The sequence below is a fragment of the Heterobasidion irregulare genome (genome assembly GCF_000320585.1).
Source record: "Heterobasidion irregulare TC 32-1 unplaced genomic scaffold scaffold_05, whole genome shotgun sequence".
Classification (NCBI taxonomy): domain Eukaryota; kingdom Fungi; phylum Basidiomycota; class Agaricomycetes; order Russulales; family Bondarzewiaceae; genus Heterobasidion; species Heterobasidion irregulare.
Window position 1 is genome coordinate 2,268,318 of NW_009258201.1, and position 13,144 is coordinate 2,281,461.

The following is a 13,144-nucleotide window of genomic DNA, read 5'->3' on the forward strand; positions in this document are numbered from 1 at the left end:
ACGAATGTCTCCAAGCTCTTGACCAAGTTCGCTGCGCCGAATGTCCCAAAACCTGCTCCAAAACCCATCCTGAAGCATAAGGCATCTTCGTCTAAGATTCCCACCAGCCAATCAACCACGACTACGACCACGACTACGACCACGACTACGGTAGCAAAGTCGAAGCAGACATCATCGGCCGCGCAGCCTGAAATTGATATTGGTCGCTATGATGGGGGGTTTGAGATTGAGAACGAGACAAGAGGTCAGGTCGTGCATGGGGAGGCAGCGAAGCAACTTGCCCTCGATTCGAGCATCATTGGGTCAGTGCGCAAGCACGACGCCATGGCCTTATGCTCACGTATATTACAGGGCGCGACCCACTCGTGAGTGGCATCTCTACGACTTCGACATAGGTCGCCCACTAGGCAAGGGCAAGTTCGGACGAGTGTACATGATCCGCACTAAATGCGAGCCGCGATACATCTTGGCTCTCAAGTGTCTGTACAAGTCAGAGATCATCCAGTCGAAGGTGGAGAAGCAGATTCGGAGAGAGATCGAGATTCAGCAGAACCTCCGACATCCTCACGTTCTTCGACTTTACGGGTACTTCCACGACGAGAAACGTATCTTCCTGATGCTCGAGTTCGCTGGAAAGGGAGAGCTTTATAAGCAGCTCACCAAGTACGGTTCTTTCTCTGAGCGGAGGAGCGCGGTCTACATCGACCAGATGGCAGATGCTCTTTCGTACCTTCATTCGAAGCACGTCATCCACCGCGATATCAAGCCCGAGAACCTGCTGTTAGGGATCAATGGGGAACTCAAAATTGGAGACTTCGGTTGGAGCGTGCATGCGCCAGGCAACCGACGGACCACGCTATGTGGGACGCTCGATTACCTTCCTCCCGAGATGGTCGAGGGCAAGGTCCATTCGGAGAAGGTTGATTATTGGGCGCTCGGCGTGCTCACTTATGAATTCATCTGCGGTGCCCCCCCATTCGAGGATCTCAGAGGATATGGCGGTATGTCGTAATGCTTCCAGACCATCGCTGACTATTGTGCTTACATCGAATGACACAGCGACATACAAGCGCATCGCCAGCGTAGACTTGCACATCCCGTCCAAAGTCAGCGGGGAGGCCCGGGACCTCATCATGTCTGTGAGTATTCAAATTTTGGCTGTCGCTGCGCTCGCCTGCTTATCATCATCCTTAGCTGTTGCAATACGACCCAGACAAGAGAATTCCTCTTTCAGATGTGAGAAAGCACCCTTGGATCGTGAGATACCGGACCAAGGCCCCCTCTGAAGGCAAAACGTCATAGGCCAGGACGGCGTCCGGTGTCTTGGCGCTGCGCTGCGCCATCGAGATGTGCGTTAGAGCTGCTATGTTTGCAGATTACTGCTGTCTATATGGGGGCCGGATTTGCGCCGGATGTAAAACAGTATATGGACCTCGGTATACCGAATGCCGCTCTTTGCCGCTGCTGTGTATTCCTTGTGTCGGACACGTGTATACCATGCTTTTGTTTGCGTTTTTAATTTCGAGTCCGACGGACGGCGTCGGGTGATGGGGGCGATGGGGCGACGATTGATACTCCTCACGGTCTTGCCTCCCTTATCGATGAAGCTTGCCTTGTTCTTTTTTGTAGCGGCGACGCCATGAGAAAGAGAAGGCGTCCGAGTTGATTCTCGCCGAGTGTTTCAGCGCCCATGGATGATCGCATCAGGTTCCACCGTCGACGTTCTACCAGGATCACGAAGATAAGTGATGCCTACACGCAGCGGTCATGGGGGGATCGTGATCCTCGCGATCGGGTGGAATCGGGTGGGTCGGGGTCAGAGATTATTGGTGTCTATACACAGGGATCTACAAGGCGATGATGATCACAAGATGGTTGGAGGCACAGCCCACGGGGCGAGATATGGGCATTCGAGAAATCAGATCGACGGACTACAGAACAAAGCGAGATGACCAGACAACAGAGGAGGCGATAGCAATGGAAAACGAGACCGGACAAGCGAGAAACGACGATAGCAAACGAGATAGACGACGACACAGGACAAGGGGAGATGAGACAACGAGACAACGAAACAACAGGATAGCGAGAGAATATACAAAAGATGATAGGAGAAATGAGATGCGGGTAGCAGAGGCTACAAAGAACATTGGAACGAAAACAAATGGACAGCGACAACAGGATGAATGATGCTAAAAGATACAAGTCCTGGATGAGAGAGCAAGGACACAGACGTACAGAGGGGAAGATGAAGCGCGAGAACCCTAAACAAAAGGAAAATGAAAATGAGCGTACCCATTAGATACGGCAACAGCGTTCAGAGCACACGATAGACCAAAGGGCCGCCGCTCTCCTTGACACCCACGACGCCAACCTCATAGCTCCTCCTCCTCGTCCATGTCGGAGTCGTCATCCCCTTCGTCACTGGACAGACCCACATCGACGATGGCGTCCTCTTCTTCACCCTCGTCGTATCCATCTGGTGGCGGCTCAAGCCTGAAGACGATGTCCGTCGGCTTGTAGCCTCTCTTCAGGTGGACCTTAGCATGTCGCTTCGCCGAGTCCTTGCGGGAAAGCGTCTCGCTGCAAACACTGCAGACCAGACGCCTTTTGTGGGCATTCTCTCCGCAGTGGAACACGTTGTGGCGGAGGAGGTCTTTGGGGCGGGTAAAGGACAGGATGCAGAAGGCGCAGTGGCTAAGCTTGTCGTCGGACTCGGCGGTGGGAGAAAGCGGAGGAAGGGCGGTGGGGCGGAGCGCGGGAGCGTTGGGAGGAGCCGTGGAGTCATCCGCGGACGAGCCGGTCAAGTGCGATCTCGATCCGGCGGCGCGCTTCCTGGGACGACGAGTCCCTTTCGTTGTGCGGGGTGCACCAGCGGGTACGTACTCGTCATCGTCGTCCCCGTCGTCGTCGTCGTCGTCGTCGTCGCGCTGCAAGCGCTTGCACTTCTTCCCGACAGTGCGCGCGGAGGGTTGGCGTGCAGGTTGCGGGCGCGAAGGGGGGGGAGAAGGGGCCGGAGCTGGCGCCTGGGAACGATGAGTCGCTGGCTTGCGCGCGGGAGCCTTGCGGGTCACGGGCTTGCGTGGTGGCTTGGGAACGGGGGGCTTGGTCGTGCATCGGCGCTTAGGACGAACACCCCACTTGCCCATGTCCGAAGACTCAGTGGAAGGGGGCTTCCGGGCGTCGCTCTCGCTCAAGTCGCTTGAGAGGGAGGTGGGGGAGGTCGTGGCGGATGATGATGCCGACGACGTGGAGGCCTGGTGATCGGACTCCGCACCCTCCGAGTCGAGTTCGGTCCCGTAGGGTGGAGGAGATATGTCCGCGAGACAGACTGTTTGGGGCAAGCCTGCCTCGGCCGTCGCGGGGGTGTACGTTCTCAGACCGCCAAACTGTCTCTGTTGGGCATCGTCAGTGATCAGAATGTATCAAAATTGATCAGGATCGAACCTGAAGGCAGGTCATTGGTGAATATTGGGGACGGGCACATCTGTAGACGGAGATGTAGTTCGTGGACGGATACATCACCGGATATGACGCCATGTGTGATGACGATGGCGGTACCCTCGACACGTTCGACAACTCCGGCAGGGGGGGCAGTGGTGAGCGGGGACTCTGCTCGTCGTAGCCTGCCTCGTCCGAGAAGAGGCCTTGAATACGGTCCATGTGGACCATGTCCTCTATCGCGCTGGTCTGTTCGAGGGAGTTGAGGAGCATTTGGCTCCGGAATATGATGGTGGGCAAGTCGTCGCCCCAGACGACCAGAACGCGATCGGCGCGCTACCATGCAGAGGGATTAGCTCGGTATTGATGGAGGACAAGGAAGGGACTCACGATGAAGGCGGCCGAGTGGTCGCCTTGAATGAGAGGGAGTTGGTCCATGGTCTCGAGGACCTGGACACACGTGTATTCGTCCACCCAGTGGTAGGGTGCCTTGTTGAAACTTCCAAAGGCGCGTGAATACGAAGAATCTTATGATGATACAAAGAACTACTCACATGTTGCCGCAGACCGACAATATGGAAGGGTTGCTCATTTGAACTGCGAGCAAGCAGTGCAGACGCTTGAAGGCGTCTGCTAAGGCGCCAAGAGACGCGCCTGGCAGCGCGAAAACGCGCTGCCCGTCGATGCGGGCGATGACGCCGGCGAGGAGGTCGTCCTCGGGTCGCCGCCTTGCCACGCATTGTTGTGTTTGAGAAAATATACTGCATAAGATACCGTCGATTGCAGCGGAATCCATGACAGTATCGAGTATATTTTGAGGCGGGAGAGCGGGGAAAGATCTGGGGGGTAACAGGGCGAGGAATACGCCGGAGATCGAGGCAATTAAAGGATTGGCACTGCCTGGATGCCTCGAGGAAGCGGTGCTATAACCGGCGGTCTGCCTGCTGAGTTGACTTATCCAACACTATGTCGCCACTATCTCGGTCATCACCGGTTTGGCCTGATACCTTCCGCCTTTCTGGCCCCCAAACAAGAGCGGCGTGCGTCCAATCGCACGAGCTTCTCTCGCTTAAAGTGTCTGACATTATCGAGTGATATTCTGTGCAAACGCTCATACGTACAGCATTAGAGAAGTTCGTCCAGGAAAGTTTTCCCCTTGTACCGTTTGCCATCGGGATGAAACAGGAGGGCAGGGAGGCTGCCGGAGCATACAGTTGGATGGCAATTGTATTTCTGGTTGTCAAGTGCGGGGGCAAACAAAAAGATAGTGAATACAAGGGTGATCCCACTGACGCCAGTGATGAAGGGAAGGAAGACAGCTGTACCTGTGAGAGAGGAAGGGGAAGGCGCAGTTTAGACGCTTGTCTCGCTTGTCCTAGTGTCCAGGTCCTGTCGCGGCGTCGCCAGTATCTCGTGGTAAGGCATTCGACGGCCCGGTTTCGCCCCACAGCCCCTCGCCTTCGCGAGTGCCGACGCCATTTTTCTTGCCACCCGATCTTTCCTTTAATGGCAGTCAGCTTGCGTCCTGGGACACGCCTGTATCTCTTCACAATCCCTCGTGCGACCGTCTCGCGGCCTGGCACCTCAGGAAGCCTGCCGTCAGGGCGCTTCGGACCTTGGCACGCCATGCCATGAGGATTAGATATCAGCCCCTTCAGAAGCGTTTGCCATGCTTATGTATTGCGTTGTGGACTGTTGTGGGTCAGAAGCGTGAGAGGCATCCTCAGGTCCTTGCCATAAAGCGCCCATATGGGCCCATGTTGAAATTTTGGATAATCTTGATGTGTCGATGACTCGATTCACGGCGCGATGAATGAAACCTGCTAGGCTAGAACTCTCCGTCGGGACCTTTTGGGGCCATCATGGAAGTCATGTGGGAGAAACCGCGGGCAGATGTCCTGACGAGGATTCAGAATTGGGGAGAGCGTGGCGTGGCGTCCAGTTGCTAGGTTGGCCCGACGGCGCGCAGACACTTCGGGGCTGTGTTGCCGTGCAGAAGAAGGCACGAGAGCCAGCAAAGTGGCGGAAACGTGGCGTGGCGTCTGATCAGCGTCAGTCCATCAAGGCGGCTTGCTCCAGACAGTTCAACATTTACCCTGAGAAGCCTTCATGTCCCGGTTCTACCACAGGCTGTAGGGGAACAGGTGATGAAGGGTATATACAGAGGCGAAATACGATCAGAAGACTCACAGGAAGTAGAGGTTGGTACATATATGGACGGATAGCAGGGAAATATCTACGTAGAAGATGGTTTCGACTTTTTAAACTACTAAGACGACGTTCGATAGCTCAAGCGGAGTAGAGGGTATTCGGTCCGTATGAATTCAGGTCAACACCACTGTCACACGCCAGTGAATGCGACACGGTGAATTCACAGCGCTCAGGCGACAAGATAGTCGGGCGTGTAGGGGGAGAGTTCGACTCATTGTGAGGCGCCCAGTCAATAGTAGCGAGTGTCGAAGGCTGCGGGGCTTCTTGTCGTGAAGTAGTCTTCCTGAGATGAATCACCATTCGGCTCCCCACAGTGACCTAGTGGAAATTAGAATGGCCGTTGACGCAAAGGAGCGACAGATGGAAAGACTCGCCGAGAAGCTAGTAGACCAAAGGCGCGTCAAGAATGTTTGTGAGATCAAACACCATAAATGCAAAGGATGAACACTAACACAAGTTGTAGCCTAAGAGTCGTGAGCACGCAGGTGCCATAGCGAAAAGTGCGAACACTCACTGCATGGCGATATTGCGAGCGGAAGGGTCGGCATATACGATCGTAAATGTCGAGGCGAGCATGACCGAGCAACCAAAACTGTCAATGATTATTCATGCATGAAGACGAGGAACTCAAAAAATGGAGCGTACAAATAATATGATAGTCCCTCTTTCATCAGAGTGGATTGAAGATTCCCAGTTTCCCGCGACCCGCGCCAATGCACCAGACGAGCAATCACCAAAACACATATGACAGTGTCGTAGACAAGTGGAAGAATGGCAGCGCAAGCAGCGACTGGGCCGCTTGCACACGAACACTGATGAGGAGAGGGCAAAGTCAGAGTCGAGATGACATGCTTACAGAGAAGGATCAAAAATCATGGTGCAAGCTGCCCAAACATGATTGAGATGATACTAGTGCACTTTAGATAGACGACATCCTTACAATGAACCAACGATGAGGATTGTGAGACTCCTTAGAGGGAATCACGATTAGAATAGAAGCTGAATCTAGTTAAAAACTCAGCAGCGCACCTTGACCGCGAGACAAAAGCCATGCATTGACAGCGATTGCCGCGAACAGAATTGCGAATACAGGCACTTGAACATATTTATTTCCGTGATACAGCGCGACTAATCTGCAGAGATTGATATCAGTGGTCGACTCCGCACATACTCATCAATGACGCCTACCGGAAAAGCATGAGGAATGCAGCGATATAGACCCCGATCATGGTCATGCTGCCTTCATAACGTACAAAATGATTACAGCTATGCCACTCCAGGTCATGATCATAGTCACCTCCGATCAGAAGAAACTCACGACTAAAGAAGAATAAGCATGCAGTCCACGTAGTTCAAAAGACAGAATATACTGACTTCTTGAGTCCAACTTCGACCAAAATATGCTAAGCAGACCATTGCGGCGTGAGACGTGCGCGTGAACAAGGAGAGGATCGATCCACGTACCATACAGATTTACAATGAAGCTGAGTGGTATGAAGTATCGATTCTGAAATGATGCCTCAGTCCAAATCAAATGAAGATAAGGGTATGCTTACCACAAAATAAAGATATATATCTTTAATCGAGATAAGTAAAAGACACACAAGCATAGCGTGGAGGAGCCACGTACACAGTCCTTTGCGCCCAAGCCAGATAAACGTCACCTGGTGTGTTCTTCTGCGTCAACGACATTGACGATGAGTGATTGGTGAGAATGGAAATCTTACCTCGTCAGAGAGTGTAAGGAGATGGTCCCACATCATAACGACGAATGAGGCAAGCCCGAAACACTGCATCGACGCCTCGTCAAATCTTTATCATTCGACCGGACAGCATCTACTCACTTCGGTCAGATATCTGCAGTCGCCGATCGGAGGGGCCTCTCCTTTCAAAATTATTGATCTGACGAATATTTGGAGCAACTCACAGATTCACGATGTCAGCAAGAATATCATCTCGCAGATTTGAGGTCATTCGCGTTTGTTTGCATTGACCTACAGGTCGTGATTTTCTGCGGAGAGGCCAGGGCGAAAAACTTTCGAACATCGGAGAGCCCTCGTAGGCTGCTTAAAATACATCTGGATGACAACGTGCAACTACAGAGAGTTCATGCAAGTAAGACAGTCCCTCCCAAGGGCCAAGCGTATGGCGCCCAGTTCGTGAGCAAAAGGAGACTCATTGAGGACGTCATCCAGAAGCGGCTGCGGCTCGGCCACATGCTCCACGATGATTACGACAGGCGCCAATAAGATCCGCATAGGCTAGGATGCGGAGTACGAGGCGTACGCGCTATGGGTCAATTCGAGGCATGGGGACTTCGGATACGCCATCTAGAACTGATGTGAAGAATTTCGATAGGGAACTGACGAAAAGCGGCGCACCTCGGATCGTGGATAGCTGGATCTACGATAGGCTTGCCGTCCCCAAAAGACAACAACGACGCCGCCTCAATCTCCGACGCCTCTCCTGTACCTATCTGTCGTGATCCCACTGTGCACGCTGCAACTACGCTGCACGGCTACTGTCTCATGCCGGCAACTAAAACGATGCGACTGTGCAGCTTACAAGATCATATGGAAATGGTCTCATCAAGGCAGCGAAGATCTGTGGAGATCCGATTGTGTTGCAGGCCATGCTCTTGCATGAGCCGCAACAATTAAGTCAGTCCCGCGAGATGGGTAGTGAGCCGTGAGCGCGGGGAAAAGCAGGGTTTCGAATTGGGGATGTGATGAAGATGAGCGCCCAAAACATGGCAATGAAGAAGTCGTCCGAAGAAGGAAGCAACAGAACAGCCGTGGCAGCCGCAACGGCACGTCAGGTGAGCCTCCTCGCGCTTCCGTGAACACCTGGCGCCTTCTCGGTGTCGGCGGAGACAGATAACCATGAAGAAGTGGAAGCAAGCGTGCACCATTATGCATGGCGGCGCTGCGCAGGATTTGGTCGTCCTCGTGCATCATTTTCCGCACCTGACATCGTTGATTATCAATTAGGACCTGGATTCTGTGCCGGATACGAGTGCATTATTCCTAGGTAACTGTGATACAAATACAGCATTATGGCTACGCGTCCTCCTCCAAATACAGAGGACAAGTAAAAGTGAAGCTCTAAATGATCCTCATCCTCGAATAAATATCCTATGCTTCCAAAGTATGCAACCAACAAGACGTGCATTACACGTCCGACGCCTTCGCGTTCTGCATCGTCCTCTCGACGTGCTCTATCTCACCACCACCGACAGACCGAGCACCTACCCGGTCAGCCCCATAAAGCTCCTCCTCGACATCGAGGCCAACCGCTCCGTCTCTCCCGATCGAGATTATCTCGCCCCCTGAAGCATGTGATCTTCCCAGAGCTCGGCTGACGTTACTCACGCGACTTGTCTGCTCCTGAGTACTCACACCCTCGCCCGGCTGAGTGACCATGGAGAAAAACGAGTCGTCCACGACGCGATGCACATGCTGGATGTGTCCGCGCCGCGAGGGAGGAAGCATCTGTTGAATACGCGAGGGGTGCGTGATTGTGTTCCATGCAAGTGCGGGTTGGGGACGGGGCGTTGGGACGGAGATAGAATATCCGAGCGCGTTCATATGTGCGAATCGCTTCAGATGAATGGTAATGCGGGACATCATCGTAACCTGCGAGCTTCGTTAGACGATCTTGACAGAGTCAAAAGACAATATACTTACTGTCAGGCTAACGCGAGGAGTGTGACGGTTCCAGGTAAGCCAGAGAAGGTACGTATACGAGAAAACTCACAGAAGTTCGAGTCTAGAGCACAAGGGAAGATGAGCTCGTGTCCTCAAAGTCGTTGAATAAAGCACATACTGAGCAGTGATGTTCTTTACTGAGGGATCAGCGGCGACGATCATCACGGTCAGAACCAGGGTCACAGAGAATATCACACTGTCAATGCAAAAGCTGTCAGTCACTGAAGGCATCCTATCACAAGTCTGACACGGCTCACGCGAAGTACAATATACCCTCCTTGAGGAGGACTCGAATGATCTGCCCTGCGTTTTTCCTCCGTACAGATTGCAATGTGCGGTGAAGGGTGAGAATCAAGACGATTGTATCATAAAGCAGGGGCAGCCAAGCAGAAGCAGCGGCGATGGGACCGCTACAGAGGAGGCAACAAGAGGTCACCCGACATGTCACTGCAGGAATAATTGCCCACTGACATCTTCGGATCGAATATCATCGTGCACGCTATATCAACATCGGGTTAATATCTGCTTTTAGATTAATGATGCGACAGGAACAGACATTCAACAAGTGACGAGTGAGGAACCCCTAGTTGGTGGAACGTCGTTCGATGATATACTATGCCAGATTGAGTAAACTAACAACGCACCAATGCCATGAGTGAGGAGCCAAGCATTGACACCAATGTAGGTCAACAATATTATGAGGACGGCGCCTTGCACGTATATCTGCCTATTGTATAGAGCACGTATCCTGTGACGAGAACATAGTCAGATCGAAGGGTAGTGTCAAAGAAGCGGCTGAACGCACCGAAGAAACATCATCAAAGCGACTACGGATATACCGAGCATAGTCATAGAACCTTCGTATCGTACAAAACGGGCGCAGCTGTATCGTATAACAAAGATGTCGAGTACTGTGTCTATAATCAACACTTGATATGCTTACGACTGTCAAAATGATGAGTACGCGTGATATTCAACTACCAGTGTGGCGTACCTCGTGGGTCCATGTTGTCGTAAAGTATGCTGGATCAATGTGCAGGCGGTTGAGCTGATGTCTCGTATTGATTGAGAAGTCCTCGAACCATATAAATTGACTGTGAACCCGAGTGGCGTAATATAGCGGTTCTGTTCACGGCCGAAGGTCAATCGTCGCCAGACATAGCACGGAGCTGAGTAGACGCACCAAGAAGAATAGGTAGACCGCTATCGATACGAGTTACTATGGGGATGATTTCGACGAGTGGCGAGCGTGCTCACAAAGTCCCTTGTTTCCTTTCCATACATATTCTACCTGTGAATGTGATGTTAATGACAGAGAAGAGGGCGAGTGGCAAAGACCGACCTCGTCAGAGAACGAAACAATGTGATCCCAAATCAAAATCGTGAACGCTGCTACGCCGACATACTGTGCGTCGGTATTCAAGTCGTCAATAACATTCCTTCAGGTCGAGCATGCCAAGGCACAACGAGCTGACCTGTGTATTCAGTCTATTGCGTGTGGAAACGTTCACGTTCGCTCGATCGGTCAGGTTCCGCGCTATGACTGATTCGATCAACCCCGCCGAAGGGTAACTCACGAGTTCTTAAAGTCTTCAGTCGGGTCCATGCTAATCATTTGCATCTTATCGGCCTTTGAGTCGAGGTGCCCAGGTAGCGTCGAGCGCGGTGTACATGGGGCACAGAAATGGGAGAGAAATGTGAGGGGGGAGCTACTCGCGAGTTGGTATAAAATCTGACAGGGCGCTAAAATTTGCGCGCGACGGCTATCCCGCTTCCGGATCAGTGTGGGGAGCATCATATCGAGATCTCCGCTTACGCCACAGGGGTCAAGTGCCACATCACGTGTACCACTCGCGACCATCTTGTTTTGTCTTGCCTTGTCTTGCTCCCTTCATTTCTCTTTGCAGCAGGATGTTGACAGATCTATTCTAGAAATGCTCAGCTGGGCTCGCACATCGGACCGCCTGTATCTAACAGCTGAGTCAGGACGCCTTGTTCTGTCGAACAAAATTGGGCACGCCTACACGCGTGAAAAGGCATGGCTGAGAACCACACTGGCAAGGTTGAATATAGACATCCCCCACCCGAAAGTGCTTCATCGACCGAATGACCCACAGCCTCCACAGCGCTCGGGGCTGGACATAGATGTCATTTGGTTCGCGAGGTGTATTAGCTTTCTTCACTAAGCCACCTCATGTTGCTTGCGCCCACTGCGGTGATGCCTTGATCAGCTTATTCACTGCAAAGAGAACAAAGATGTCAACAATCATTTGAGCCTTGCCTCTGGCATGACCGCTCAGATCAGGGTGATGTACAGAAATCCATTATAATACCATAACAAAATACGACCATCATACGCAGTGGAGTATCAATAACGACGCGCTCTTAGGATAATATCTGTGTCACCAGCTCCATGATGAGCCCCAAACAGTTGAATAAATTGATCGTGAATACGCACAGCTAACAACACAATGGCGACGACGATGACCATTATAATCATCAAACATGCGGCCCTTCGCCCAGCTTTGCGTTGATAATCAGAAGCTGTCGTAAGTTCCTCTGCCGCGGCGGACGTGTCGACTGCGATTGAGGAAATATTCGACTCTATGTTATCTGCACGTATGGATGTTTGACATCCGACACCATTCCGAGAAGACGTGCATATAGGTCAGAAGAAATTCAAGAATGGAATCGGGAGCGACGTACCCAGCATGCCTCCCTGCTCGTTCACGAGCGTCCCAAGGTCACGGAAAATCTCTGACAGCTCATGGATACCCGTCTCTATCTCCCGGATCTCAGTCTCACGCTCCTGGATCAACGACTCTTGGTACGCAAGTTCGTGAGGTGACAATTGTGATTGAAGCGCCAGAGCCTGACGCTGTTGTGGTGAGGCGCTTGTCCAGTCGCCCTCTCTACGACAGCGATGATTGTACGGCCCATATGAGATTCATATTATTGTAAAATAGGAAATCGATGACTCACGGTACGGCATCCTCCTCTACGGCGTGTTTGACACCTTCCACAACCGTCCTCTGGCGTTCCGCACTGACTTGCTGTGCGCGCTGGAAGGCAACCAGGGACATCTGAAAGTCGTGCGACGTCTTGGTTATAGCCGTCTTCTTGCCTGGCTTATGACCACATGATCCAGAAAATTGTATATCACCAGGGACAGACGAAACGGAGTGAGAATGGAATGTTGGAAACCACGATAGTACGCCATACCAAGGTCGCTTGCAACGCCGCGAGCTTCTTCAGGTCGTCAGACCCTCGCTTGGCCATTGCGCGCGTTGTCTCCGTAAGGTCATGTCTATTTGATGTGTAGAATCGCACTGCCTTCAGTGAATCGAATGTCCATCGAGGACCAGGAAGAGATGGACAGAGCAGGGTCCGATGAGATGAAACAGAACGCACAGTCTCTTGCGAAGCGTCGCCGAGTCCCTCGGTGTACCCAGTTGGTCAACAAGGCTCAATATCGCCTGTACGTTGGCGTTGATCTTGAACACTTGGATGGAGAGAGACGACTGGACTCCCGCGAACGCTGCCTCTTCCTGTGAGCGTGGAGCGTCGCGGGTAGGCGAATGTGGACGCTGCGTTAAGCCTGTTTCGATGTCTTGGAAGCTCATGACGGTATCAAGTGCTCAGCAGGCGAAGTTATGGAGGTCCCGCGGGAGGTGGACGTTCGTTGTTGTTGCTGGGAACGGTGAGCAAGGCATTTCCACCGCTGTCCGCAGTGTCCACGTGGTCTCCCACCCACTTGCCAACTGCCTCCGGAGAGTTCCGGCGTCACG

General features: G+C 52.5%; 5 protein-coding genes across 5 annotated transcripts; 1 reads left to right on the plus strand and 4 right to left on the minus strand.

Annotated features, from left to right (window-relative positions):
- Positions 1-256: 256 nt before the first annotated feature.
- HETIRDRAFT_318059 (uncharacterized protein) lies at positions 257-1,302 on the plus strand (the record flags this gene model as incomplete). Its single annotated transcript, XM_009548376.1, has 3 exons — positions 257-1,001; positions 1,060-1,139; positions 1,195-1,302. 3 exons carry the CDS (start codon positions 257-259, stop codon positions 1,300-1,302), a joined length of 933 nt encoding a protein of 310 aa, XP_009546671.1.
- A 1,045-nt stretch (positions 1,303-2,347) lies between these two features.
- On the minus strand, positions 2,348-3,268 carry HETIRDRAFT_409693 (uncharacterized protein). Its single transcript, XM_009548377.1, has 2 exons — positions 2,788-3,268; positions 2,348-2,412 (listed from the first exon to the last, which is right to left on the minus strand). Exons 1-2 carry the CDS (start codon positions 3,144-3,146, stop codon positions 2,373-2,375), a joined length of 399 nt encoding a protein of 132 aa, XP_009546672.1. The 5' UTR covers positions 3,147-3,268; the 3' UTR covers positions 2,348-2,372.
- A 2,891-nt stretch (positions 3,269-6,159) lies between these two features.
- On the minus strand, positions 6,160-7,661 carry HETIRDRAFT_475577 (uncharacterized protein; the record flags this gene model as incomplete). Its single annotated transcript, XM_009548378.1, has 13 exons — positions 7,577-7,661; positions 7,494-7,506; positions 7,377-7,439; positions 7,280-7,313; positions 7,206-7,225; positions 7,114-7,156; positions 7,024-7,052; positions 6,838-6,917; positions 6,679-6,782; positions 6,590-6,619; positions 6,506-6,533; positions 6,295-6,447; positions 6,160-6,241 (listed from the first exon to the last, which is right to left on the minus strand). The coding sequence occupies exons 1-13, from the start codon at positions 7,621-7,623 to the stop codon at positions 6,160-6,162; spliced, it is 726 nt and encodes a 241-aa protein (XP_009546673.1). The 5' UTR covers positions 7,624-7,661.
- Positions 7,662-8,653: 992 nt separating this feature from the next.
- Positions 8,654-11,030, minus strand: HETIRDRAFT_384502 (uncharacterized protein). The gene is made up of 16 exons (XM_009548379.1): positions 10,934-11,030; positions 10,832-10,844; positions 10,699-10,761; positions 10,614-10,647; positions 10,540-10,559; positions 10,439-10,481; positions 10,351-10,379; positions 10,162-10,241; positions 10,001-10,104; positions 9,913-9,939; positions 9,828-9,855; positions 9,614-9,766; positions 9,475-9,552; positions 9,406-9,417; positions 9,336-9,342; positions 8,654-9,284 (listed from the first exon to the last, which is right to left on the minus strand). The coding sequence occupies exons 1-16, from the start codon at positions 10,975-10,977 to the stop codon at positions 8,820-8,822; spliced, it is 1,200 nt and encodes a 399-aa protein (XP_009546674.1). The 5' UTR covers positions 10,978-11,030; the 3' UTR covers positions 8,654-8,819.
- Positions 11,031-11,602: 572 nt separating this feature from the next.
- On the minus strand, positions 11,603-13,067 carry HETIRDRAFT_475581 (uncharacterized protein). The gene is made up of 6 exons (XM_009548380.1): positions 12,768-13,067; positions 12,579-12,663; positions 12,339-12,484; positions 12,063-12,268; positions 11,815-11,969; positions 11,603-11,753 (listed from the first exon to the last, which is right to left on the minus strand). The coding sequence occupies exons 1-6, from the start codon at positions 12,977-12,979 to the stop codon at positions 11,742-11,744; spliced, it is 816 nt and encodes a 271-aa protein (XP_009546675.1). The 5' UTR covers positions 12,980-13,067; the 3' UTR covers positions 11,603-11,741.
- Between the last annotated feature and the right edge of the window lie 77 nt (positions 13,068-13,144).

Bases quoted from the DNA above. Each gene is read 5' to 3' on its own strand.
- HETIRDRAFT_409693 (XM_009548377.1), bottom strand. From the start codon at position 3,146: ATGGGCAAGTGGGGTGTTCGTCCTAAGCGCCGATGCACGACCAAGCCC. The intron at 2,413-2,787 runs GGATGACTCCAC...CAGTGACGAAGG, and splicing joins CACTTGACCGGCTCGTCCGC to GGATGACGACTCCGACATGG.
- HETIRDRAFT_384502 (XM_009548379.1), bottom strand. From the start codon at position 10,977: ATGCAAATGATTAGCATGGACCCGACTGAAGACTTTAAGAACTC. The intron at 10,648-10,698 runs GTCGGTCTTTGC...TCACATTCACAG, and splicing joins TTGTTTCGTTCTCTGACGAG to GTAGAATATGTATGGAAAGG. The intron at 10,560-10,613 runs GTGAGCACGCTC...TCGTATCGATAG, and splicing joins GAAAGGAAACAAGGGACTTT to CGGTCTACCTATTCTTCTTG.
- HETIRDRAFT_475581 (XM_009548380.1), bottom strand. From the start codon at position 12,979: ATGAGCTTCCAAGACATCGAAACAGGCTTAACGCAGCGTCCACATTCG. The intron at 12,664-12,767 runs GTGCGTTCTGTT...CACATCAAATAG, and splicing joins GCGACGCTTCGCAAGAGACT to ACATGACCTTACGGAGACAA. The intron at 12,269-12,338 runs GTGAGTCATCGA...TCGCTGTCGTAG, and splicing joins GTAGAGGAGGATGCCGTACC to AGAGGGCGACTGGACAAGCG.